General features: G+C 30.8%; 3 protein-coding genes across 8 annotated transcripts in view; 2 read left to right on the plus strand and 1 right to left on the minus strand.

The window, feature by feature from the left end:
- The first annotated feature begins 321 nt into the window (after positions 1-321).
- Positions 322-6,431, plus strand: LOC132905836 (zinc finger MYND domain-containing protein 11). Of its 2 annotated transcripts, XM_060957516.1 has the most exons (8): positions 322-755; positions 3,747-4,157; positions 4,227-4,557; positions 4,667-4,980; positions 5,183-5,215; positions 5,329-5,835; positions 5,911-6,093; positions 6,176-6,431. In XM_060957516.1, exons 2-8 carry the CDS (start codon positions 3,762-3,764, stop codon positions 6,296-6,298), a joined length of 1,887 nt encoding a protein of 628 aa, XP_060813499.1. In that variant the 5' UTR covers positions 322-755; positions 3,747-3,761; the 3' UTR covers positions 6,299-6,431. The 2 variants fall into 2 exon arrangements, with proteins under 2 accessions (XP_060813499.1, XP_060813508.1); XM_060957525.1 differs by lacking the exon at positions 5,183-5,215 and having other exon boundaries at positions 326-755.
- A 252-nt stretch (positions 6,432-6,683) lies between these two features.
- LOC132905901 (protein LZIC-like) lies at positions 6,684-8,601 on the minus strand. The gene is made up of 3 exons (XM_060957643.1): positions 8,089-8,601; positions 7,863-7,998; positions 6,684-7,733 (listed from the first exon to the last, which is right to left on the minus strand). Exons 1-3 carry the CDS (start codon positions 8,187-8,189, stop codon positions 7,392-7,394), a joined length of 579 nt encoding a protein of 192 aa, XP_060813626.1. The 5' UTR covers positions 8,190-8,601; the 3' UTR covers positions 6,684-7,391.
- A 716-nt stretch (positions 8,602-9,317) lies between these two features.
- The window catches only part of LOC132905795 (eukaryotic translation initiation factor 4 gamma 3-like), a 45,345-nt gene continuing 26,725 nt past the window's right edge, over positions 9,318-27,937 (plus strand). For 2 of the 5 annotated variants that reach the window (XM_060957433.1, XM_060957444.1), the window contains exon 1: positions 25,562-27,933. In XM_060957433.1, coding sequence (XP_060813416.1) covers positions 27,603-27,933 — 331 coding nt within the window. In that variant the 5' untranslated portion in view covers positions 25,562-27,602. Of the gene's footprint in view, positions 10,252-11,908; positions 12,866-25,561; positions 27,934-27,937 lie in introns of those variants that run through there. The other 3 variants (XM_060957452.1, XM_060957461.1, XM_060957469.1) reach the window with 3 other exon arrangements.

Here is a 27,937-nt window from a genome sequence, read left to right on the forward strand (position 1 = left end):
GCGCATTTATGCATAAGATAAAATGATAATTGCAACAATGTATTTAGAAATTTAATTGTACTTAGTAAAATATTTGTATACACAATTTAATATAATATATTATTTCATGCAATTGCATATTCTATATGATGAAACAACATTAAACATTTTTTTAGTAAAAAGGAGTATACATGTGAAATTTTATAATTACAGTTTATAAATTTATATAGTTCAAAACTTATTTTTACACACAATTAGTATATTTTCAAATTTTGTGAAAGATATATTTAAAAAAAATTACCTTTAATATATATAACGTAAAAAAAAATACATTACATATGTATAAAATATGAAAATAAAGAAATTAATTACTCTTAGTTGTACAAGAGATAATTCTTAAGTTCTGAAACATCAAAATTTTATATTTTATATAAAATTATAGTATTTGTGCCACTGTTTTAACTTTATATTATACAAATTTGAATGATACTGAATTGTGAATTATGAATCATGAACTAACATGCGCACGCATTATTAGGGTTAGGTTGAACTTATGACGTGCGCGATATGTGCAATATAGTTGCGCGTCTCTAACGTTAATTATTGTCTTATTATTGGTTGCAGGCGTCGGCAAAAGTTTTACTTTTGCCTTTAATGTATTTTATGATAAGACAGAAAAACATGAATTGATCATTAATTGTGATTTAAAAGTTAACATTTTTCTTTGCGATCAGAAAGTAGCAGTATACGAACAGCAAGTTAGTGTATCAGCTTCGGTAAGAAAATTTGGAGTCTCCTATAAAATTTTACTCAATTATAATTACAAGAAAATAATCAATTAAAGTATCACAAAAGTAAATTTATTTATATTTCCATAACGTTAAACGTTATAATGGAAAAATTTCATAAAATCAATTTTTAATTAAATTTAGATACTTTTAGTTAAAGAACTAAAGAGCTGATAATGCATTATTATCATAACGCCATTTATATGCAAAACTAAAAATATGCTTTATATAAAACTTTGAATATGAAGCTACTACAACTAAATGTGTATGTTATTTTCTTGGAATATTTAAAGAAATATGAAATTGAAATTCATGTAATAGGATGAATACTATTTATTTTTGCAGTATTTGTGTCCTTCTCTTGAAGCTCTATCATTTTAAGATTGAAAATATTCCGTAATATGCTAAATGCTATACCAGTCAGATAAGTTATATTCAGTAACCATTCTGGTATATATAAAACTGTAAACACTTTGATTAAGCATTCAAAAAATAAAGGTGTCCATAATAATACCCCACTTAGTAAACACATCTTAATACTGTCAAAAAGCTGTAGCATATTTGTAGCACGTTGACTTATCATATTCAATTGTATTTTTGTCTCATCAATTGAGATATTATGTTTATTATCTTTATAGTGCTTGTTCCTTTTTTGATTAAAGTCTCCGTGATAAATTCTCATTAGTTGTAATTTATTAAAATCAACTAATTCTTGTGTATGAAGGTTTTCATCCAAATATTTAGATTTTTGTTTTAAAGTAAATCCTTTGGAATTCGTAGGAACATCAAAATACATATTATTAATTTCATTTGTGAACTCAGATTTAAAGTTGTTTAACAGAATTTTATTTTTTGCCTTCAACTTTTCTAAAACAATTTTACAGTTTAGTTTACCATATTGCTGTAGAATTGAGGAGAACAAAATTGGTAGAAAATATATTATAAATACCAGAATAAGCAAATGTACTTTTAAAAATTGAATTGATACAAAACATTTATCTATTATATACACTTGCATTGTCTTTGATGTATTATCATTTTGATGAATATTGATTTTGGTACGTAGAAAAATTTCTGTTGGTTTTAACTCTTTCAACTCTTTTACTTCTTTATTATTATGGTATTTTGAATCATTTGATATAATTAGTATATTATATTTTTCAGTTGTATTCATAAAATTATTTATAGTACCTTTACTTTCAGTAACATCTGTTTGTAATTCTCTAACATTTAATTTTTCTGTGGTATTTATATTAATTTCGTTATTGTAAATTTTTACTCTTAATGTGTCTGTTGAAGAATTTCTCATTGAGTAATCAAATAATAATGATTCTTCATTGACTCTATTAGTATAATTGCTTAATTGTATATTACTTTGTAAGTTTGTATTATTCTTAACACTGACTGGATTAAATACATTTCCAGCATTCTTATTTTGCTCTATATCTTTTATATAAGTATCCAAATACTTCGTTTTATCTATAACTTCAGAAGTGTTATATGAAGTTGTATTAAATGACATAGCGGATATGTCATTCATTGCAGAAAAAATAAGATTTTGTACTTTGGATATTATCTCATTCACTTGAGTAATGTTGGAAGTTTGTAATTTTATATAGTCTTCATTATTGGTAAAATTATCGTATAGTATAGCTGTATAGGCCTCAAATTCAGGATTTTGAAACATGTTTATGGATTTAATATTATTGTGACAATCATCAAGAAAAAGTATACTTTCAATAAAACATTTTTTATTTTCCATGTCCCTTGTAGGACTTGTATTATACTCAGACAAGTATAACAATCCTGTGATAATAACAGGTACAATCCATTGACTTAGTACAAATATAATTGTAATTTTTTTATCTTTCTTTGTTTCATTATAATTAAACAAATATAAAATATTCTTCATATACTGTTTGATTGCTGAAATATTTTTGGACTTTATTACAGAATCAAATTTTATTTCATTGTTAAATTTATTTATACTAGTATCATCTTCGCATATTGCTTCTTCTGAATGTAGAAATTTAAAGCACTGCTTCTTAAGATAAAATACATTTAAATTGCATTCTACAGAGAATATTAACAAAGATACAAATGAATTTACAAATGGAAAGAATAGCATTCCATATTTCATTATTATACTTATTATATTACACTTTGGAATTGCATTAAAATAGTCTGGATTTATGACAGTGTTCAATTTTTCTGCAAAGCTTTTAAGCTTTATTTGTTGATTTTCATTACCTCTTTCTGTATTCCATATACTGTCACTTATAGGGAAGACACTGTTCACTTTATTATGGTTGATATAAGTAATGTGTACGATACAATTTGTGAATAATATACTTGATGTAAACATAGAAAACAATACATCAGATATTGTCAAAATATATAATGGTGTACCCTTCCATTGTTTAAATTGCTTTTTTAACAAAATTACAATTGTAAGAACACTGGATAACAATAATATGCATGCACATACATTTAGCATTATAAAATACATATTATATATATAAAGATTTATATATTATAGTTTCACTTGTGTTGCATTCCATGCAATACTAATTGTTAGTAAATTTACTGTAATGATTATAATTTTCTCATATATATACCTTGTGCAGTTCTAAAAGCTACTATATATTTAAAAATGCTCTTGGATACAAATATATACAAGTATCTTATTTTAACATGTTATGTTAAGCTATAGGGGTATCTTAACTATTCCATTTTAGATATGACAAGTATTGTAACATGGGGGTATGCTGATTATCTATATATCAGTAAATGCTGGTATTGATATCATATTTCTAATGCATAATTTTCATGTATATAGGCTACATTTATGTAATAAATTTTAATATCCGTAAAATTATGAAAAACAATATATTTTCACAAAATGCGTTTAATTCAAAGTAATTTTATTACTTTTATATAGCTTATAAAAGTCCAATGTTCTTTCAATATTTGTTTCAGTGCGTATTTATCATCATGTCCATTCGTCGTAGGACAGATCCTTTCATGACACAACGAATATGGGATGCTATCAAAATAACTGTACATCAAAGAAGTTTACCAAGCAATGATCGTATGGTACGACATCTAGCTCGAGTTTATGGAATTACAGAACAAGAAGCCCAGGAAGAATTAAATAAAGCAGTTGATGATGGACTTGTTTATTTAAAGAAAGTACCAACAAAAAATGGTATAGAGCAAGAGAGTTACAGATTACCATCAGATATTATACCTAATGATGGTCATGACTGGTATTGCTGCAAATGTCACAAAGCAGGAACTGTGGAATGCTGTCAACAATGTCATAGGGTTTATCACCCTGAATGTCATATGCCTAGTAATGTTAAAATGAAAATATGTAATTTTTGTGAAGTAAGTACATTACATTAGATATAAAATTTAAAACTTTATATACCAATAAAGTAAAAATAATTGTTACAGAATATAAATAATGACACATACCCAGATAAAATTGATCTCAATCACATTCTGAATTTTACTTGTGGACATTTGAAAGCAAAATTACCACCAGAAATTACAAATCGTACTATCGTTTTTAACAATGATCCTATTGTTACACCAACTAATAGATATTCAGGCACAACTTACATTAGTGAAGGAGAAGATGCATGGCGACCAGGTGTTCTTATAAAACACCATATGGACTTAGCAATCATGGATTCAAAAATTAAGAAAAATGAATATAATAATCTTGCTGAGTTTCAAGCTGATGCACATAACATGCTACATAATATCATTGTATATCATGGAGGTATATAACTAGAAACTAATTTATGAATTATTATCTTCAAGAAATGTATTAAATTAGTAATTATTTAAAAATATACTAATGATAAATTTTAATTTGGATATTTATTTAGCTCATAGCATAATAGGAGAAATGAGTAATACAATGTATCAAGATTGCTGCTATGATCTTCAAGAAATCCGCCGCTGTGCCGATTGCTATAGGATATCAAATGAAAAATCAGAGAAGCTGTGGTTTTGTATACCCTGTAATCCACCACATCAGCTAGTTTATGCAAAACAAAAAGGATACCCCTACTGGCCGGCTAAAGTGATGCAAGTTAATGGCAACATTTATGACGTCCGATTTTTTGGAGGTCATCATATGCGTGCAAACATCGAAAAGATGTTCATTCGTCCGATTACCGCCAGTCTACAGAGTTTACAGGTAAAGATAAGTCACAAAATTATCCGGCGTTCAACGCGAAATTGTCACGCGAACACTGTGAAATTCTCGGTTTAGGTTACACGCCATTTACAATGTATCGTATCACTGACACAATAGAAGAGAACTGTCGAGAGAAAAAGCAATTTAGAAATTGTTGTTGCACTTAGGTATATTATTATCTTAACAACAAATTCTTGCATAGCCTTCGGAAAAAGGAAAGTGGAAAGAAATGGAGGTATGCACATACTGTGGCCTAAAGTGTACAACTAATTTCTCACCACTCTGTTTCATTGTGCAGTCAGAAGAAAATCATCCTTTCTTAAAACGTGCACAATTTACCTTCCATAGATAAAAAGATCCACTGCTTGGAACAGAGCATTTGATGAACTGAAGCATCATCAGAATTTGCTGCTAAAGTTGGGCAAGAGCATCGGGGATTTGGACATCGACGACGATAGCGAGGGTCCAAAACCAACTAAAATCCGAAATATAGAGTCATCAGGTTCAAAAAATACGGCGGGAAATCCTAATCCAGCGAAACAACTTTTTAAGGATTTAAGAGTTAAAGTAGAACGTCTCAGTTCAGACGGTCACAATGATATACCACCAAATCAGGAGGGAACCTTACATAACGAACGTTCTTCAAAAACTAAAGCTAAAAGTGAAGAGAGGCAAGTACCCTGCTTGCCAGTGGCAGAAGATGAACCTGCAAGAGAAATATCCAGTACGTGTCCTCAAGGCTTGAAGAAAGAAGGTTCTCAAGAAGATATGGTCACATCTAGTTCTCAAGAACCAAGAACCAAATGTGTTTTCGTACAGACGGAACAAATACAAACGGAAACATTACCTGCGAAGGTATAATATTTAAAAATCATTAATTGAATGTATTTATTACGTATCTATATAATTTCATAATGTTATGTTTTACAGATAAAAAGGGAACGCAGAACATCGGAACAACCTACTACAACTGCATTAGAGAAGCTACGTCGGGAATTAGAACTGGAAAAATGTAAAGAACTGGAAAAATTACAAGCCGAACACGCTAAAGAATTACGGCAACTAACAGACAGACACCAACAAATTATATCTGAAATAAAGAAGAAACAATGGGTAATAATCTTTTAATATTTTCTTATGTACACGTATTCTAATATTTGTTTTACATATATTATAATAGTTATCTTAATTTTAGTGTTATAATTGTGAAGCTGAAGCCATATATCACTGCTGTTGGAATACTGCATATTGCAGTACTGATTGTCAACAAATCCACTGGCAGCGTGAGCATAAAAGAGTCTGCCGACGTAAACGTTAAATTAGTGATGGGTGTAATAAGTGCAGTAAAATTTAAAATATTATGAAATTGAAATGAGAAAGAGATTGAAATTGCTGTATTTGTAAAAAAGACGATGCTTTGTAGAAGTATATTAATATATTCTTGACACTAATTTGACATGCCTTGTTGTGAGCTTCCTACTTAAACGGAAGCATTTGTAATATGTATGCAAACAAATGTGAGTGCTTTGATTTGTAATTATTAGTCCTATTTATAAGTAAAAATGTAAAGAGATAATAACTGATTATTATATATACACTTATTTCGAAATTGACATTTTTGAATAATGAACTACATTATTTTAAGTATATGTTGGTGTCATATTCTTAATGTGAAACCTTTAGGTATTAATGTGAATAGTACATTTATACATTTAAAATCAAATTTATTAAAATTTTACATTGATAAAATATGTGACTGTTCACAATATTCTTCGCAATATTTTTGTATAACATATGTGTGTATACATATTAACACTAGTGATACAATCCAAAATATATGTATGTTTCCTTATTTTCCCAAATCATTTATGTGAAATATGACATTGAAATAAAACAAACATATTTTATTACATTGTACTGCAGTACTATAATGCAGCTAGAAATAAACACAATTATAATTTATAGTGCACAAGATACATTAAAGATAAAACTATGCATATTTGCTTAATATATAATTTATATTCTACTTATAAAATTAAATTTATGGTGAAAATTGTTAACATTATTTTCAGTCTTAAGTCATCAATCACATTTTTATGAAAGTAACCATTTTGGAAATTTAATTAAAATTAGCAAGAAAATGGAGAGAACAACTACAAAATTTAAATAATAAAAAATACAAATTTTTCACATTACAACCAATCTACTTACAATAAAGCTGTTATATTTAAAATTGAAAATACATATTTCCATATTTATACACATATTTATACGCACATATTGATTTAGCAATATTATTGAAATATATATTATTAATTTATCAATCTTTTTACATACTTGGTTCCCTTATTTATGTAAATTGTTATAAACTTGGTAAAAAATTATAAATTTATATGAAAAAATATTCCAGTTCAAGTATTTTGAGTTCTGACTTCATCACCTACCGCTGCCATAGCCATTTGACCTTTCTCTACATTATCAGTTACTTGCACATAACTTGTTGTGTCAATGTTACTAAGCATCAATTTTTCCAATAACTGTAATTCTTGAGGTTCCAATTTCTCCCCAAGTTGCCTTAATGCATTTAAGACCTCTGCTCGTTGATGATCACTGACCTCCTTACTTAATTTTCCAAGTTTTACACCACGATCAATTTGAGCTAATCGTTCTCTAAGTTGCGATGTCTCTCGTTTTCCAAACATCCTGATAACAGCAGGAGTTTTGAATGCTTCGCTAATTGCTGCTTGAATTGCCTATTTAGAATTGTAAGTATATTTACAATATTGTTGAAAATATTATAGTTGATATCCTTATATTAATATTGTTTAAAATTCAAATGATATCTATGCTTTTATAATGTATGATATAGTATTAGTACATACTAGTTGTATTGCACCCAATTGATCAACTAATGTTGTGTCACCAGATATCATTCTTTGTAAACTTTCATTGAATTCCTGTAAATCTTCTTTTGTAAGTTGCATAGCTTCTTCATAAGCAGCAGCGTCTAGTGAATTTCTATAAAATATATTCATTTTATAGAAGAAAAATATTAATTCTAAAATTATTAAATGAACAATTTTAAGAAATGTAATTTATCAATAATACCGGTTTTCTTCTATATCCTCTAATTGTTGCACCAGTCTATCCAATTGTGCTTCTAAATTTTTTCTTAGTTTCTCCGTTTGTAATTTACCATGAGAACTCATTTTTTAATATTAAAACGATAATAATTAGATAAATTAATAGCAAAAAGTAAAACAAACGTTTAAATTTATATGGTTGTCTGAATTTTATAAAGTGAAATCGGTTAAAGAACTACGGTTAAAAAATCAATTCTTTATCATTGTAGTAAATTATCTTGACAGGTATGTACTTGTCTGAAAACCTTTTAAATCGTTTTAATGTCTATGTATTTATATCACATATGTAACTATATCGATTTTCATATGTATTATTGTTATAGAAGTTTTTAGTTCTTTCTTAACTTTAAAAATGTAACTGTAGTTATGATATTTCTATAAACATGTGCAACAACATTACACTAAATCATTAATAGATAAAAAAATATAATAATTGAACTAAATTTATCAATAGTAGATATATACATAATTATCAAGTATAAAAGCAGTCATGTATGGATGTGTGTATGTACATACATATATGTGTGCACATGTAATGGAAAATATGACCTTAGTATAATATGTAATGTATGTTTATGCATTTAATATATATATGTATTTGTTCTGTTTTTTGTAAGTATATAATTATGGAGAAATATTTATTACATATTTTGTATTGATATATTTATGTCAATATCGATCATAATTATATCAAAGTCATAATAATATTCATTATCATTCATTACTATCATCAATATTCATTTCTTATTTAAGAATATAAAATTTATTCAGTAGCAAATTCATATACGTTTTTGATATTAGTTTTATTTATAACATATTTAGAGGGCATATGAGAATATATATACACATATATAAGCACAACAGCAAAATGTTGCAATATGTAGAAATAGTTTGAAATTCATTATTGAAAGCAGTTTTTACAACAAAAAATGCTGTTTATCTAGATATATTATTATCTACATAACCAGCATAAACGGGCGTGGATAACAACATAACAACCAATCAAATAGTTATCTGATAGGTTCTATGTTCCTTGTACAGTTTATGCCAAGTATCTGATTGGTTGGTAGATAATTTTGTTTCGTTACGTTACGACAAATCCGTTTGTGTCGTTTCGAAAAAATAGTATCTTTTGGACAAATTAATTAATACGCATATAATTGCAATTTATAATTAAATAGTTTGATAAATATCACTTATCAACAATTTATTACATCCATTTTAAATCATTATCGTGTCGAATGTGCAACGATATTTAAGATCTTTGTATTATCATTAAGGAACGTTGGGTAGGAGGAAATGGAAAGAAAGGCGTGCTGTGGTTGTGCTCAATGTATGGTGCGCGTCGCTTCTTTTTTCTTAGAAGGAAACAAGTCATTTACCGTTTGTTAGACAATTTACGCGACATTTTAGGCAGGTAGAACGGCCTAGGTACGATTATTGACGACAATAGCTTGTTAGTATTACAAGAAGAACTAAGTGATCGTGCGTAATTGAATATTGTAACCGCGCGCGATCTTGGAAAAAGAAAGTGATAATAACGTAAACACTTTTTGATCGAATGAGTCAACGGAGGAAGACAGTCTGCGGAAAAAGTATATAATTTGTCGGCGAGTACGAACGAATCTAGTTATTTTGATAAAAAAAAAAATATGGAAAACGTGAAGAAATAATTTTGCGTATGAATTGACCGTGATTGAAGCGCGCGCGCGTGTAACCGTGCCATCAGTTCTGTACGGCTGACCGAACGTTAACCGTCATTTTTCGTACCACCAATTTTTCAGCAAAGTTTGCTTTGGATAAGAAGTCTTTCGACAAACATTACACTTAATTACGCTCGTGCGAAAATAACGTACCTATGAGGACCTCAGCGAGCCACATAAGGCAACAAACTTTGAAGGTAGTGGAGAGTTTAAAGAAAGGAGGCCTACGCCTGCGATGAGCATGCCAACGAAGGGGAAACATCACCACCTGCCCCAACATCACCAGCATCATTCACAGTCGCATCATAATCCGCCACAGCATCAACCTCAACTCATAGTGAACGTCAATCAACCAAGTGTTCATTCTCCTCAAAGTTATAACACCGTGGTTACAACGAATACACCGCGTTTTGTACCGAATGCTGGTGAGTACAAAATTGCAATAGTTTCAACTTTATTTTTAATTTCACTTAATTTTTATACACGCTGCCAGATATTTGTTATTTGTTGTGTGTATGTGCTTTTCTACACGATTAGAATTTAATATATTGGTTAAATACTGGAAGGAGGTTAAGTTTTGAGGTTAGAATAGCCATGCGGTCCATGTGGCTATGCATTAGAAGCATTTCGTAAAAATGTCTACAAGGACACATTTATTTTCCATCTAATAATATTTTATATCTATTAATTTTTATTTTCTTTGTTTTTAATATTTATTTTATTAAAATATTACTTGAAGAATAATAGAATCCTGAACAAAGGAAGCAACACTTACATACATATATGCAAGTTGATTGATAAATTTTCTACGATTTGTAAAAGTGTACTTTTGTTCTAAAAGTAATAGATTGATATATCAATTCAAAATTTTAATTTAAACAATATATTTTTTAAATAATTTTTAACAATCTATTTATTTTGTCGCTATATTTGTTGTACTGATATAATAACAATTTGTAATCTTTGATTTCATTTTTAAATATGTTGCACCTGCTTAATATTTATTTTTTTCAATACTTTATATTTTTTAATACTTAGCGATTTGTCCATGTGTTATAGACAAACATGTTCTGTAGATGGCAAATTATTTCATTTTGCCAATATATACTTAACAACCAAACATACAAGAAAATTAACTTAATGAAATTATGGAAGCCATAGAAGAAACATCGTAATTATACGAGTTGTACTACTTTTCGATGTGTCGGATTTATTTAGGTTCCAATTTTTTTAATATAGTTAAAAATTTTACAAGTTACATTTTTCCGTGAGATAAATTACATAATAATATATTTTAAAAGTGTCTTTTGAGATACTCGTTTGAAACTAAACGATTTACGTAATAAATTACCAATATTTGGAAAACGTATTTTTTCTGCAATTATAAGTTTGTGTCAGAGATATTTGTATTGATATTATACTTTATGGATCATAAATAGGAGATAATTAAAATAACGATTAGAATTATAATTATATTAAGAGGAAATTCTTATTTTCTTTTTGATATATTGATTTACATATTGTAAATACAAATATTAATCGATCTTGAAATGACCTTATCCAAAACACTTGACGTTATTATTAAATTACATCGATACGATAATCTGTTTTTATACTTATTAATTAGTTCTCTTAAATCCATGGCTTCTTGGTTTATTTTATTTCTCATTTTACTTTTTAATTTCGATACGGATTCTTTCTTTCTTAAGAAAAGTCTAATAAGAAAATGAGAAGTAACAAGGAAAATAATAATATACTGAATGCGGATATAAATAAAAACAAACGTAAGTGAGAGAGTGGGGGAACAATCTGTTGAATCTTACGAAACAGTTTTCTTCCAGTAAATTAGGGATTATTTAATGGGTGAATTAAAATAGTAAAAATAATAGATATATGGGTTATGTGAAAGGATGAACGAAGAAGTATCCAAGAGAAAATAGGGAAAGAACCCACAAAAGGAAGAGAGAAGGAGAGTAGGATGAAGTGAGGCAACATAGCTAACTTGACGAAGGCTTACGGAAACACCCGAACATTGAGTTCGGCTATATATCGTGCATAGCCTGTGTACATGTGGCAATCAAGCCACACGGTACACACGTTTCTCGCTCTCTTTTTTTTCTTATTTAGCTTATAGTGAAAATAATCGAGTATAATTTCACCACGAGTATACAAAAGTTCACGATAATACAACAAGAAATTGTGCGTAGTACCATAAAAGGAACGTCATAATTTTCTTTTTAAGGAGTTGTATTTTCAAGGCTGTCTCTATAATCTTATGATTTGAAATATCACAGTCAGAAGTACATTTTTTTTTCTAAAACATTTTATTAAGATAGTTCGCTTGTACGTGAAAATTTTGCAATTTGTATTTTGTGTATGTTAACATTTGTCAATAAACAAATTGTGTCATCTGTGTATTACGTATGGAATTATCGTTACAAACAACATATGGTCGTTAAAAGCGTGTGTTGAAAGTGCGTGAATTTAAGTAACAGAACATGTTTGTTGTAATTATCACATAATGTGAATTCACGTGTAAGGAAGAGGGCGAAAAAATATTGGTTGATACTTGACAAGCGAAACAGTCTTTTTAAAACTTGGTGATTTACCGTACCGAGAGTGAGTTTTACGATAGTAGTAACAGTATCAGCAGTGGTATTGCCGGGTCTCGTAGTTACTAACTCGACAAAAACATTGTCTTGCCAGTATCATATCGTCTTTGCTGCCGCGGAGGTTATATAATTTCGACGAGCGGTTTTTTCGTTTGCGAAGCATGAGGAGTGTCCATTCATTCAGATAGTTCATTGTTCTTTCAAGTATTTGCGCCATACAGGGCGTATATTCTTCACGAAGAGAGATCTCGTGTGTTACCTTCATATGTTTGAGAACGAAAGTGGATAGGATCACCAATAGGCAGTCACGCCACTAAAGATGTTCTCAATCGTCACTGTTTCTTACCATCACTAGCAATAACGGTCGTAAGAAAACTTGGACAAGACGTACAACAGCACATAAGGCGAAAAATGTCCACGGTGATAGGTAAGTTGAATGTCACGCTATGTTGCGGTGTAGGGACAGTTGCCTCTATTCGAATGATCGAATGTTTTCACATCGCTCATATAATTCATGTACGAACTGATGCTCATCTCATAGATAGTAATGTGCTTCGTTACTAGCATTTGCAACAAACTTCTCATACTGTATCATTCAATTTTCAATTAATTCTGATTCGTATGGAAATTTTAAGTAATGTTTTTATTTGTACTCTTTTGTATTTGTTGTACGTTAAAACAATTTATTATTTTTCCGATAAATAAATTAAAATTCTTTGAAAGTTTTAATTCTGGTATCAGATGAAATGATACGTACTTACAATAGATTTCGGAAGATGTCGCGTGAGTCAGTAATCATTTGCTAAGTGACGACGTAGCTAACTGCCTACCAGTTGGATGTGTCACGTGTATAAGAGAGTACGATCTGTAAGATCGTCCAATATTTTCTAAATTGTCGACATCAAACTACAAAAATGTACGATATATAGCATTAAAACTTTACTTTAAAATGATCCAACAACTATGTATATATGTAACAATTTATTTATGTTTATATTATGCTTGCGTAGTCAATCTGTTCATAGATAAAATTTATTTTTTTTCATTACTTATTTACATGCTTACAGATGTCTATGTTAAAAGCTGCATCTGATTTTCCTTTATAATATTTTTTAATTTTTGCGGTGAGCAATTTTTCATATTTCCAATTATAGTTTCTGGAAATCGCAGTTATCACGAATACGGGTTTCTAATAGCACTTTATTACAATACAACATGCAATAAAAGAATTATTGTTCACTGTTAGGTTAAGATTCTACTGAGATTGTCAAGGTCTTCTGTCTCGTCTTGTTAGGTAATATCTATTTATTATAAAGGCCTTCATGGACGAAATTGCATAATACTCAGGTCTCAATAAAATCAAACTTGCCATATAGATGCGCTTCTAATTAATTCGCGCGTATTATTGTTTAAAATTGTATTCTAATATTTATTTTGCCAGTTGTTCAGTTCCATTGAATATCACATGCATAAAATAGACGTTCGTGATTCTGAACCATGATTTCGCAGACATAACAATTTTGTTATTTTTGTTGTTTTAATTAGATACGTTTCTTAATAATTTCAATATCTAATTGCAATATTCTTCTAATAATTGAAGAACAGTTCTATTTTCAAGCATCTGCTTGAGAGATTTAATACTTTCCTCTAATCTTTTACGTTATGATTTTATTATTAAAAAAAATAATAAAGTTTCTTTTTTATTGTTTTTCTATTATACCTGAAATGTTGTGTACATGGAAGTTGTAACTTCAATACTTATGAAATATTTGAAACTTCCTACATCAGGATATGAATTTTGCAACGTAATCCCGCTGATTCCGCAATCCAACCTGGAAACCTAGCTTTGGATTGGATTTTATGTAAATTTCAGGTCACTAGTTCATCTTGTGGATTTCTTATACGTATAATTCAACTTCTGTATGAGTGCAACGTAAATTTGTCTTCAAATAAAATTTTAATTCCATCATTAGAAGTATTAAATAATAAAATGTAACTCTGCTTTCATTTACGTACTGTCAAATATTTCTTTGTACTTTGTACAATTTTGCATTCTGCGATAGTTTACCTGTTCGTTGTTTTAATAATATTATGCGTTTACTCTATATATGCAGAGAGTGCAATAATACACACACGTGTACCGTCAGAAGCAGTCACTAATTTTCGCGTTCATTAGGAACCAGTTATTTGCTTGTGTTGAAATATCATTGCGAAAATCCTTTCTCTTTCTATATTACTAATAATAGTTTGGATAGGGAATCAAATAACAGCACAATAGATTATAAATATCAATTTTATTGATTTCCAAATAATTTTATATTTAGACATTTTGTAGATGTATTTGATCAGTATTATTATTTGTTAGCCATTTGATGATATTTTGAAAATGTATATATGTATACATTCAATTATTTCTGTATGAAACAGCATTTTTCCCATTATTACACAATAATACAGCAACAGGAAAAAATGGTTGAATAAAAATAGAATTATGTTTATGAATAAATTTTTTAATAAAATTTTTCTTATATTGCAATATTTGCAAAGACTGCAAAGTATTCGGTTAAAGTGAGACTTAGGGATTTTTAAGATCGTTGAAGTCGAAAATGAACGTCGCTTTTTACGGAAATAAGGCATACAAAATTTCAGTCAATTTGTTGATGTGTGATGTGTTCTTATGGATTTTAAGGAGACTTCTTAAAAATTTAGTACTTTTAATGTTTTTATTTACTGTATAGCACACCTTATATACATGTAAATTATAAGTTTTAAATTTATTAAATTAGATTTGGGTTACTTTATATTTTCCGGCCACTGTGATGCGGCTGGTTATGCGGATTTCTAATGTTAAGATCTTTATCGATCAGATATTTATAAATGAATTTACGACGAAGTTTTAAACCGTTCATTTCCGTGAAAAATGAGCCTCATTTTCAACTTTAGCGAACTAAAATACTCCTGGAAAGAAACATTCAGACCAAGAATTTTACAGTCCGGATATGATTGTAAATGCTCTTTTCATTACTAAAAAAATAGTATGACAACAGAAAAAATAATTCATTAAAAATAGAATTGTGTTTGTACTGTAACGAATAAATTACAAACAAAAATATTTATTACATTATTAAATAAATAATCGATTAAATGTAATAAATGATTTCTATAACTCTAGTATATATGTAGTATGCAATTTGTTTCAGCAAGTCGCAATCCATTGTCTGATTTTTACATAATGAAATATTTCGCACTACGTCGTTCACATATTTTCGTTACCCACTGTATGTATGTGTAGAAGTTCCTCATTGTTAGGTATTTTCCAAGTAACATGTTATTTTTTTAATTGAGAAAGAAGTAGATATTCGACAGAAAGTTGAAAATCGCTACCGAAAGTTCCTAGGATAGTCTGTGTGATAATAAGCATAATGACGAAATTGAACGATAACAAGTACAATCACGTGATTAGAAGACGATGGGTGAAAGGTGGCAGACGTCTGTGCATCGATTCGAATCGAAGCCAAAGTAAACGTCAAACGGCGAACAGGCAGAAAATGTGCATTCCTGGCAAGGCCGCTTGTACGAGAAAGAGGCCATCAGACATCCGGAGAGAAACTAACCGTACTTTGCTTGCTTCTTACTGATCTCTTCGCCTCTTCAACAACCATGTTTTTACGGTCCCGTTGCGCTCAATTGCTGTTTCTTTTTTGAATTTGTTAAATCCGAATATTCTAAGAAATATTCTACAATACTTCTTCACTATTCACTATTAATACGTTCTCTGTAGATGGATCAATTGAATGGCATTGGTAGTTTTACTATAGGAAAATAATATTTCTTTGGTATCATTTTTGGAAAATTTATTACTACTAAAATTGTTTATTATTATTTAAGCTTAGAATTTTTTCTAAATAATGAATAGAAAGAAAAAATTGTCACAATTTTGTTATTGATGATTGATATCCATGTTAGTATAGAAAATGTTTGTAAACATATAGACATAACTGAAACTTAAAATACGTTTGTTACTGAAATTATTTAAGTATACATACGCTATTAATACATCTTTCTGCATTTTTTTTAATTTGAATATTAATTCATGTTGAAACAAACAGTCTAAGTTTTGATATTTCTTGATAAGTCTGCTATAATTCCATTGTTTGAATTAATAAAGAAACTAATATTTAATATCTATTTTTGTTTCTATTATATGTATATGTATAGAATGGTATCTTATTTGCATAAAATATCATTAGAAAATAATGAAGAATGAATAATTATAAATGTATTTTTTTTGAAACTTTTGTTTGTTAATACATTTTTTATATGAATATAGTTAATTAAATAAAAAATTAGAAAACGGACAATTTAAAAAATATAATTATAGATAGTTTCGTAGGATAGGAGAATGCATTTTAGCATAAAGAATCTCGAAATTTACGTTGACGGAGTTTATCGTAAGACCTAATTCTAATCGCACGGGCTCTTCAGCAATGCGGTAAAAGTCACATGAACCAAAATATGAACATCGGCTCTTATGATTTCATATTTCAACAGCATTACACTCAAATTTGTAGCATTTTTACTTTCAATATATTCATATATATAGATACATTATATATTTTCTATTACAAAAAAAAGTTCTACTTTCAAAAAATGTATATGTGTATCTATAGTATTAATTTCTTTCATTTAGATCATTTACACTTCTTTTTTATTTATTTTTGTATATAGTTGATTAGATCATTCGAAAATCCATTAAAATAATATTCTTGATACTGAGAACTTATTACATGTTATATAATTTATTCCTAGTAAGTTTATAGCGACTAAGCATTGTAACATTTAACACATTCATGTCATATTGGTTGGTAAACCAGGTTCTGTATAGTTCCTGGTAGAAAGTGCACTTTTATATATCACTAAATACTTTTTGTGTTGATGCATGCGTACGCGTATGTGTTAACCATTACATATTTTGTATTCTTCATAGCTAATTATAATTTATTTTATTCATTTTAATGTAGACTATTTATTAAAAAAAATCATTTGTCTTAAAATTTTTATAATAAATGTAAATATTAAGAATATGATTTCATACGTAACGAGCAAAAAAATTTCAAATTTTCTAAAGACTATCATCGATTTTCCAAGTACTTCTACATACATACAGAACAAAAAAGTATTTGTCGTATCATTTTTATAGTAAATATAAGTATGGAAAACATTTTTATTTTTTAATGAGTTTTGTAGATTTCCTAAGTATTTTCTACAATAGATTAGAAACTTTTTAAGAAATTATCTATTCTCTTATTCATTTGATTAAATGACGCAAGGTTTATCTTGGTTACTTTTATATTTTTAATCCAAAAGATTGTAGGTTGTATTGTTTCCGTATCGTTATAATCTATAACAAACGCGATTAGCTCATTATATTTATGCACCTAGTACAATTATAAATAACATATGTGCTTATTTGAAAAAAGACAAACGAAAGAAGTTGAGGTGAACTTACTTATGTAAAAGTAAAGACAAACACTTTTCTAAGGAAGATATTAATTTTATGTTTTAAGTAATCAACAAAAATTTTGCACTATTACGTGAGCCATGTTTTTATATGTTTATTACTTGATATATTTTCTTCAATAATTTTTCAAATTTAATTCTTTATTATACTTCATATTTATTTCGTATTAGTTATTTAGCGTTTGTTTCTCACTTTATCTCTGTACCGATCGTTCTGTGGTCGTTATATTTACCAAAAAGACTTTTTCTGTACTGTAATTAATATAACTTATATATACATATATTTATATATATGTATATGTATATACGTGCGAATACATGTAATAATTTTTTATTCTTTAATTTAACAAAAAACAGTTTACTTCGCCAGGAAAGAAAATAAATTCTGAAATTATTAGATATAGATTTAGTTTTCTGGAATAATTTGCAACTATACTTGTATTAAATTTTTGAAGTTAGAAGTTCATACTGTTATCTAATCTAATTTTCTATAATGTGTTTTGTTTCAATTTCGGGTTTCAGATTTTTAAAACACATTATATTTCGTTACGTAATATAGTATGAATGAAGATGCTGATGCCTTCATGATGATGATACTATATGCATTAAGCAGTTTCACTTAATGCCGATGTCAGTGCTTTATGGTTGCATGCGGAATAAGGTAGTTGCTTTCAAGTTTGGGTGTAAGAGGCAACCTATTTTTTCCAGAAAAGTCTTTACAGTGTTAGGAGATATTTTTCTGCGATGAAATTACAAGAAAAATACGTGTTCCTTGGAAATATCCATGGAAGCATATGAAAAGTATACCCATTGACAATGGTAGGCGTTATCCACTTTGCGATATGCGCGCGAACATTTAAACGCGAAAAATTAGCGTTTATAGAATGAACTAATCCTTTAGGTATTTTATGTACGATAATGCTAAACCTCGCTATATAACTCGAGATGAGGACTCGATCAAATAACATGTAATTTGTAAAATCTTATTTATTTTGTTACCAAACTTGTGACTTGTGAAATTTTACTTACTAATGATATTATATAGTTCAATGGTACAAGTTTCATGTGAGATGCGTGTTGCGAATTATCGATTGAAGAGCAACCGGTCGGGTCAAACCGATCGGTCGATATCGCGTACCTCGAAAAACGCTCAAAGTGGAGGAGGTTTAATAGATCGAGTGTTAGAGTAATCCAGCACTGTATTTGCACTTGTTGTATAAGAGTAACAGTTATGAACACGACGGTGGTAAGATCTTGTTGGGAATGAATTATTTCACCCGTACGGTACGATGTCTTCCTACCAACCGTTAGGTTTTGTTTGTCCATCGTGCCCTTCCGGTTGGTCCTTTCCCGGGGTTTTTACCTGACCTCGGAGTCATTAGGTTTACAGCTCGGGGAGCTGTGTAATTCGGAATTTTCTAAAGAAGGGAATGGACCTATCCGTGCCATAAACAGACGACCACTCAAAATTCCGAACAGTGCGCTCAACTGTATTTACTTACATTTGATACTGCCTCAGGCAGATACAGTAATACTACAGACTGATATTATTACTATGCAATAAAAATTTACATTTGGAGCATTCGTTGCTCTATGTATTGAAGTGAAAGAAGTTTTTTTTTTAACTCTTATATATTATTTGATTTTTATGTAATTTATTTCTCTACATTTTTCAATCAAGGATTTTATCATTTCTTCTATTCACATATAATTTTGACCTTATACCTCGAAAACATAGAAAATTTTTATACAAAATAATTAATTTTTTGAGAAATGCGTAATTTTCTTCTGTACTTATATTTTACTTTTGAAGTTTCTACTAGAAATTTTAAATTTTAATAAATGTCCTTGCTACTTGATATGTACTATTTAAACGCAAGTGAAGTCTGGGATCGAAGTAGCTTCAGTCTCTCTACGTCCGCTTGACCGATGCATCATGATTTATGCAACCTGATTCATTCCTAAATACACACTGTAATTTGTATCAGAGACTCCATCTTGCTAGAAAAGCAGTAAGGCAGTTTCACAGTATATAGGTACTTCAGCGATAGATTGGAAATTGTAATTACGTCACACACAAACGCACACACACGAACCTTGAATCATAATACTTTTCTTTTGAACTCATTATCATATTCATTGTGTTTCTTGTTGTATAATAATATGTTTACATATGTACATATATGACACATGATATAATAATTAAATAATAAGAATAACAATCGTTTGACAAAATAATAGCGTTTGTTATTTTTGTTCTTTAATTTTTTGGTGATTTTCGTTATAAAACGATTAAATAGGAACAAAAATACGAACAAAGGAGATATGTTTTTAGATCAGTTAGTAAAATTGTTACTTCCGCTTGAGTTTCATTCGGCACAATTATGTATACCAGGGCACACTTCTGCTGCGTGATCCTGATTAGAGAAGTTGAGATGTCAGAATACATGCGCGATCGTTTAAAATATTCACCACAATGATTTTTGTCATCTTATTGCCATTACCCATTTGCATTTTACTTTCGATATTGGTAGTAAAAAAGTAATCAGGTTTCTGATTAAAAAAAAATTATCGGTATTGAAAACTATAAACGTACGAAAGAGTAAACGTAGAATGTAGAATATTAGATCCATTATTTATATACACGCAGTATAGCTCATAACTTTAACATAAATAAGATCAATATTTTCGAATCTTTTTACGTAAGTATACATTGTTGTTATATTTTTAATTGAACTTACATTAAACTGTTAGGAAACATCAGTTTGAATTGCACATTCTTTTACCGACCGAGTTGGCGGAATTCCTTGATCTGTTCGTTGATACGCATAGATGGCAGTACAGTATCGTGCTTAATTCATACTAAAATTCTAAGTAATAGTGATGTATATACGTATAATACATTAAAATTTGTTAACATTATCATTTTCTGTTACTATTTTTACATGTATTGCTTCTACTATTTAATATATTCATTTACTACGCTAGACATACTTAACATTGAACTATAAAATACATTTATAAACGTATTAAACATGTTTGTTTCGTACTGCTCTTGTCACAGGATGGTTTTATGCAAAAAAAACAAACTATAAAAGTAGCCTTACGTTCCCATCAGAGCTAAACAATACTAGCTCAAACGATAACTAAAACTGGTTTTAAGTATGCATATTTACAATTACATAAATACACTGTGAATAATTAAACTGAACTTGTAAAAATTGGTACTTTTGTATATTATTGTATTGTGTTCAACATTTGGATATTTTTAAGGCAGATGATTTATAATAGGATGATGGGGATTTCCTGTTTTTGCTCACGTGTATTGGATGAGCCACGGTCGAGTCCCCGCTCTTGACCACGGTGTCTTTCTTGGTAGTTGGACATCTCAAGGGACACAAGTTGGGTCGTTTCAGGGTTAGGACACAATAACGTGTAACGTAGTGACACTCAGGGTAGTAAGGGAGAAGGAAAATGCTTATGGGCGGTTGAACGTGCCTCGGGACCGAAACGATGAAGGGGCTGAGAGAAGAGGGAAATTGAATGTAAGACAGAAAGCGATACGAAGGGTAAAAGAGAGGATTTAACGGATACGCAAGGGGCGGTAGGTCGTTGCCCGGCCGAGGGAAGGGGAAAAGCCGGTAAATATCGACCCTCCCTTCATAGAGACTCTCTGTCTTTATCCAGACATACGTTTGCTGGCATTATTCCTTTCCTCTACATTTGCGACTAGCCTTTTTCCTCTTGCAGGCTTGTAACCTCCTACCGAACGCCCACGTAGAGAGGCAGAGTACTACTGCTCTCACACCACAAGATTTCCATGCTACCTTTCCAAGGTCAACGGCTTGAGGGCTCAAAGACCCCTGGAAACCGACTTCTATGGCCTGCGAGCATCTTCAATATCTACTTTTCTCTTGTATCTCGGTCCTCGTCTTTTCTATGGAATCTCTATAAGACACGCACATTTTTGGTCAACATCCTATACCAAAGATTTTATATTTCTCTGAAATACGTTCGAGTAAATGCGTTCTTGAAAATATTACAAGCTATCAGTATCTAAATTGTTATCTTTTCTTTCCGAGTAATATTTTTCATATAAATAGTTTTAAGATTACTTAGTCTTGTATATCGAATGAATCATGAAAATTTAGAGTTTTCGTCTAAGAGGCGTAATTATCACTGAATCATTGTGTACTTTGGAAAAGTTTGCGACCATGCCTGGTTTCCTTGAATTCTTTTGGTAAACATGAGTCAGTGGCTATGTTTTCACCAGAGGATTTTGAACTACTACGTCTCGTCTGGAAGAAATGTTTGAACCGAGTCAACCAAAGGTTGCTGGAGGTTACGACCTAACTCCTTTCTTCTTCCCCTTTCCTTGCCCTCCCCATGAAACATTTTGTACGTCTTCGACGCACAGTTTACCTTTCATCCCCCGAAATCCTTCGGTCTTTTTTGTTTAAGCGACCAGACGGTTTTCTTGTCTGTTTGGACTACATTCGCTATTATATACGCAAATATGCGTCTTGTACATTATGTATATACACATATACATCACAAAGACGAGATGTATGTGTGCATAGGTAGACATAGATCTCTGCATTTTTACGATTTCAAGGCTAAAAGCTGAATGATTGTTTCTTATCACTATTGCGTTTTGTACGCAAAGATCTTCTGCCGTTATGGAAATATATTTTTGAAATTATCCCTTAAATGTACATATATGCATTCAAATGAAAAATCAATATTTTTTGTTTTTTGTCGTATTGAAAATTAGATTATAGCATTGAATAATAAGAAATTTAATTTTTTAAGTAAAGTTGCAAAAATAGGATTTTGCAAAATTTTTAATGTAATTATATTCTTGATAATAATAATCAATAATTTATATCTTTCTCTGCCGTTGATAAGACATTTTACAATGCAAAATGTTTCCTATTAATCGCAAAAATGATTCCTGATTCCACATATATGAGCTTTTTTAAATTACATCATTTACATATATGCGCATATGACACTGAAAGCTTTATTCAGAACCTTAAACTTCACTTGCCAAGTACGTCAGCTCAGTATCAAGATTAAAATATTTCAAAGATATTTATCAAGATCTATCTTGATAAATCTAAGGATAAGAATCATAAATCAAATTTGAATTTAACATACCAGTATAAGAGAATCATTCTCTCGATACTATGGTGTCATTGTTAATAAATGAACTCTGATGTTGTATCTCTAAATCATTTTTTCGTAACATTTGTTCATAAGATGTAGGTCACGCTATCCCCTTCTTGCACCTATCCTAGACAAGCGAATCTAGGTTGTGGGCAGTACCGGGGTGCATATACGTATCGATCGTTGAACGGCGTTGCTGCAGCCTGGCCTGGTGCACCGGCGAAACTGGGTTACCTACCTAACCTATACACATCATTCGCGGATCTTGTTCCTTGTTTGAACGAAGCCGAGCACGCCTCTTGTGTTTCTTCTTTTCTCTGTATCCACACGTTCGTGCATTTTCACCCACGCATAGGATACACTCGTGCATCTTCGTGACTGCTCGTTCTTCTCTTACTACCTCTGTTTGTTCCACCGCATCATCTTGATTGTCATTAAGAAATATACTATACTCCCTCCATCTCTTTTCTTGCGACAATAATAGAGGAACGTTCACTGTTGGTAGCAGTGTATGCATATATGCTATGATTACATACATGTTTTGATTCATGAAATCATTGTTTATTGTAGTGTAGGGAGAAGTTTGAATTGCAAATGATTGAGCATTTCAGCTGCTTTGTCGTATTTAGCGATTAAACAGTGAAAACTAATTCATATGATTATTAAAAATTATTTCTTGAAAGCATATGTAGATAACGATTAATTATGACACAGAGGATATTAAATAATCAACACATTGGTTTAACTGGGTTATGGTTTTCTAATTTTTATATTGAAATTCCACTTTCGATTTAACAAATGAAAAGATTTTTGATTTAAGTAAGACTTTTGTATGAAACTAATATGAGAAATTATATGTATGGATAACAGTACATATTTTCTTCAAACATGAAGAATTATTTAATGGTAGAAGAGCATAATTGAATCGAAAATGACCTAAATGATATAGTAAGATGGAAAGAAGTATATACGATATTGATAGGAAACATTTATCGCACTTTCATGTATGTTTGTACGTATGACTTTGACTCTGGGATGCGTAATACAAAATCATAATACATAATGTTTGGAACGTGCAGTGCAGAAAGATAAAGGATGTCAATCCACGTATGCAGCTCTTGTTTCAAATATGTTCCATTTTTTGCGTATTATAACTGGGTAGACTCTCCCGTAGAAATATTTTGTGAGATTTCTGTAAGAAATCTTATGATTAATTGTATTATTCGTAAAAATGTTGATATTACGTCATTGAACTTTCATTCATACAAAATATACTGGCATTAAATTAAGAATGTAATAACTAAGTCCTTTAACATAATTGTAGAAATCTGAATAATATTTCCACTATAAACATGATTGCCAAGCTTATATCGTTTATATATTTATCATACATCGTTTTTATTACATTATAAATAATTTTATTTGAGAAATATAAATTCGCTAATATTATTAATGAAACAAATTAATCATTCAGAATTTACGAGAAAGTAATTTCTATTGTATTTATGTGAATTTTTATTATTTTAAAGATTTTAAAGAAATTTTACTATTGAAAAGATAAAATTTTTGGAAATTCTGAAATATTGCTATTGACATTTGAAGAATATCTATCTATGTACAAGCACATTGATTCTCACGGTAATACAAAGTATAAACAGACGGGTGTGACATCGTGGCGAAGTTAAGGTGAATTGACTATATGCGCGCATGCACAAGGCTGCACGTCATCTTACCCTCAAGTGTCGTGGGGCTGCGCCTACTGCATTCATGCGAGTTGAAGGGTCTGCCGTGTCGACGTCCATTACGCATGCGCAGGGCTTTGCACTCTGTCCACTGGTCTGCGCACGCGGCTGTACCTTCGACTCGGTGTGGGTTTGGCGTTTGACTACTTTTCAGGGCCGTATTACAACACGTGTATTTAACAGTTATGAAATTTGAATTCTTCACTTCACTATTCATATAGAATGGCAGATCTAACTATACTAAGTAATGTTATTTAAAAAATACCTTTCCAACGTGATCAAAATCTGATATATTTATATACTTTTGTATATTTGAAAGTAAAAACTTATTTGAAGAAATTGTACATAGACATTTATTTATTTCAATAACAACTTAAATATAATAAAATAAGGATTTTATTTTCATGAGTGAAAAGTAGAAAGATAGTGCTTAATAATAAATATTTCGCTCTTTTAATGATTTTTTAAAAATATTTGATATTGTATAGCATTTTTAAATAAATAATAGTTTATTGCTAATTCTTTATTGAGAATAATTGAGGTGCTGTATTTATAAGAATTGAAAAGAAATCAGATGCCAGAAATTGTCATGTAGCAAAGGGTACTTTTAAAATCGATGCACGATCCTGTCACTCCTTAGTTGCAGAACGAAACAAGTAGGGGGCCACGGGTCGCGATTCGTAGGTCGTGCGAGAAGGACTAGCCTGCATCAGTTTACGCCGCGTCCCTTGCAAAAGGGTACGCTCGTCTTCACGTCTTCGTTGATTTATCTCTCCCCTCTCCGAGTGCACACGTTACACAGCTATAAACGCATCGTTAAATATATACCATATTTCGATTGTAATATCGAACAAGGAACAAGGAAGTCCTTGAAGAAGGACGACATTTTCGGACAACCTTATGGTGTCCGTATAAAGAATCTCACGCAACCTAGGAACGGATTTGACGCCTTTTCGATTTTCCTCTGCTCAGTTTTAACTTTTACATCCCGTATACATTTTCCTTCTCGACTATGTAACGTGCGTGCTATTGAATATTTTTAGTGTTACTAAAGTCTCCGTGTGTGCATTGTGTTGTGAGCAATTCGCTTCTTTACCTACGGCGCTTTTTATCGCGTTCATAAATCTCGATACGGAGAACTACAGAGAACGCGCGACTCGGTACTTTTCGGCACGCGGCCGAATACCTCCGATCATCAAGTCTCGAGACTTCCCTTAGTAATACAATAGCGAAGAAGGAAAACGTGCGAAAAAAATTCAAAGGTTTCTGGCCTGTGAAATGGACTCCTGGTGACGCTTGATTCCGTTTTTGTGGTAAATCTACGGTGGACATAACCTATATGTGCCCTGTGAACAGAAAGTTTTCTCTGGCAGGAGTGGGCGGTGCGAAGAGGGAGACGCCGGTCGAGCCTTAAATATCGATTTTGGCATGGAGGAGGTGCGATAGTCCGTCCGTTTCAGCGTGTCTCTTACCTTTGTGCATCTCCACGTTGACAAGTTTTGACAGTTGAGTGCGGGCCTATTACATCAAGTGGCATCGCATGCATCGATACGAAACAAAAACAATATGGTAGTGCGATATTTTCTGGCAGAAAATTAAATTTCATTTGTGGGCGATCGTTTCTTGAATAATGGAATCACACGAGTGAATTTATTTTTATCATACTATTTTTGAAAAGTGTCGAATGAAAAATGTTGTTTTCCGATCATCACGTGTACAGACATTTTGTCTATAAAACACGTCTTAGGCAGGAATATTCGGTGACTATCGATCGATCATACCATTAAATGTTGGTCAAGAGATATTTTATTCCCTTTATTATCATACCAATGGAAATTACGTCGTTCTTCAAATTTTTACAATTTTCAAGAATTTGATCTACGTTCCTCCTAGCCTTGAAGAATTTCCATTTACAGGCATGATTTATGGCGCGGTTCGCGTTAAATACCTTAATAAATGAAATTCAAGATATATTCCACTAACTAAACTTGAGAAAAAGAAAAAGTATAATATAGTATTAGAGAAGAAAGTCAGAAATGACTATACATGTACGAATAAAGGAAACCTTATAAATATTTAAAGAAAAAAAGGAAAATCAACAATACTGCCAGTATCTTCAAAGAAAACCTCTCGTGACTTCCACCGCAGGGCGTATTCAACTATCACGATAGATGAACTCCATTCGTAAAGCCCTATGTTACATTGTCGATCAAGTAGATGACATCATGGTGCAGCATTGCCGATTGAGAGATTTGTGGACAACGAAAGTAGTGTCGGTTAAATATCGATGAGCTCTTTGCACTTGACACCATTGTCTGTTTGTTCAATGTATTGAACCTGTCAGTAGTTTTGTGCTCGTCTACACAATAACAAAAAAAGAAATAAAAAAAGAGACAAAGAAAACATTACTTATTTTTACGACACAGCTAACTGAGAAACGTGTTTTCATACGATCTCGCGTATGTTATTTAAGAATATAAACGAATGAACACGTATGATAGCACTGCTCCAACGGTAAAAAAGTTGGTTGATTGGAAATTTATGCAGAATTAAGTTTAATTATTATATTTTTGTAAAAACATCGATCGTTCGAATCCTAATGAATTCGTCATCTGAAAAGATTTTTAAAAGGATCGACGGAAACGGCTCGTTCTGATCGGTTCATTTTTTGATCAATCAATCAAAGGCGGTGCGTAACTTTGACGCTGGTTAAGAAAAAGTACATCAGGAAGAATGGTTTCGAGATATGGCGTCTCTAAGGAGGGCGCAGTGGGTGTAGCCGTAGGTGTAGGACCTATGCACTGTCTCTTGCCACATTGTGGAGGGCCCCACCACCATCATCATCTTTCGGCCCCCCACCCACAAAATCCACAGCCAGGTCACAATCACCACGTGCATCCGGCCCATCAGCCACCACCCTCGCCGAGTCCCCACTTGAATCATCAGCTGAGCCATCATCAGCTAACAGTTAACATTAACCATCTGAGCCATCAACAGCAACAGCAGCAACAAACCCAGCATCAACAAGCACCGCCACAATATCGAGTCGTTACTGCAAATACTAGTAA

Source organism: Bombus pascuorum, chromosome 1, assembly GCF_905332965.1.
Source record: "Bombus pascuorum chromosome 1, iyBomPasc1.1, whole genome shotgun sequence".
NCBI classification, from domain to species: domain Eukaryota; kingdom Metazoa; phylum Arthropoda; class Insecta; order Hymenoptera; family Apidae; genus Bombus; species Bombus pascuorum.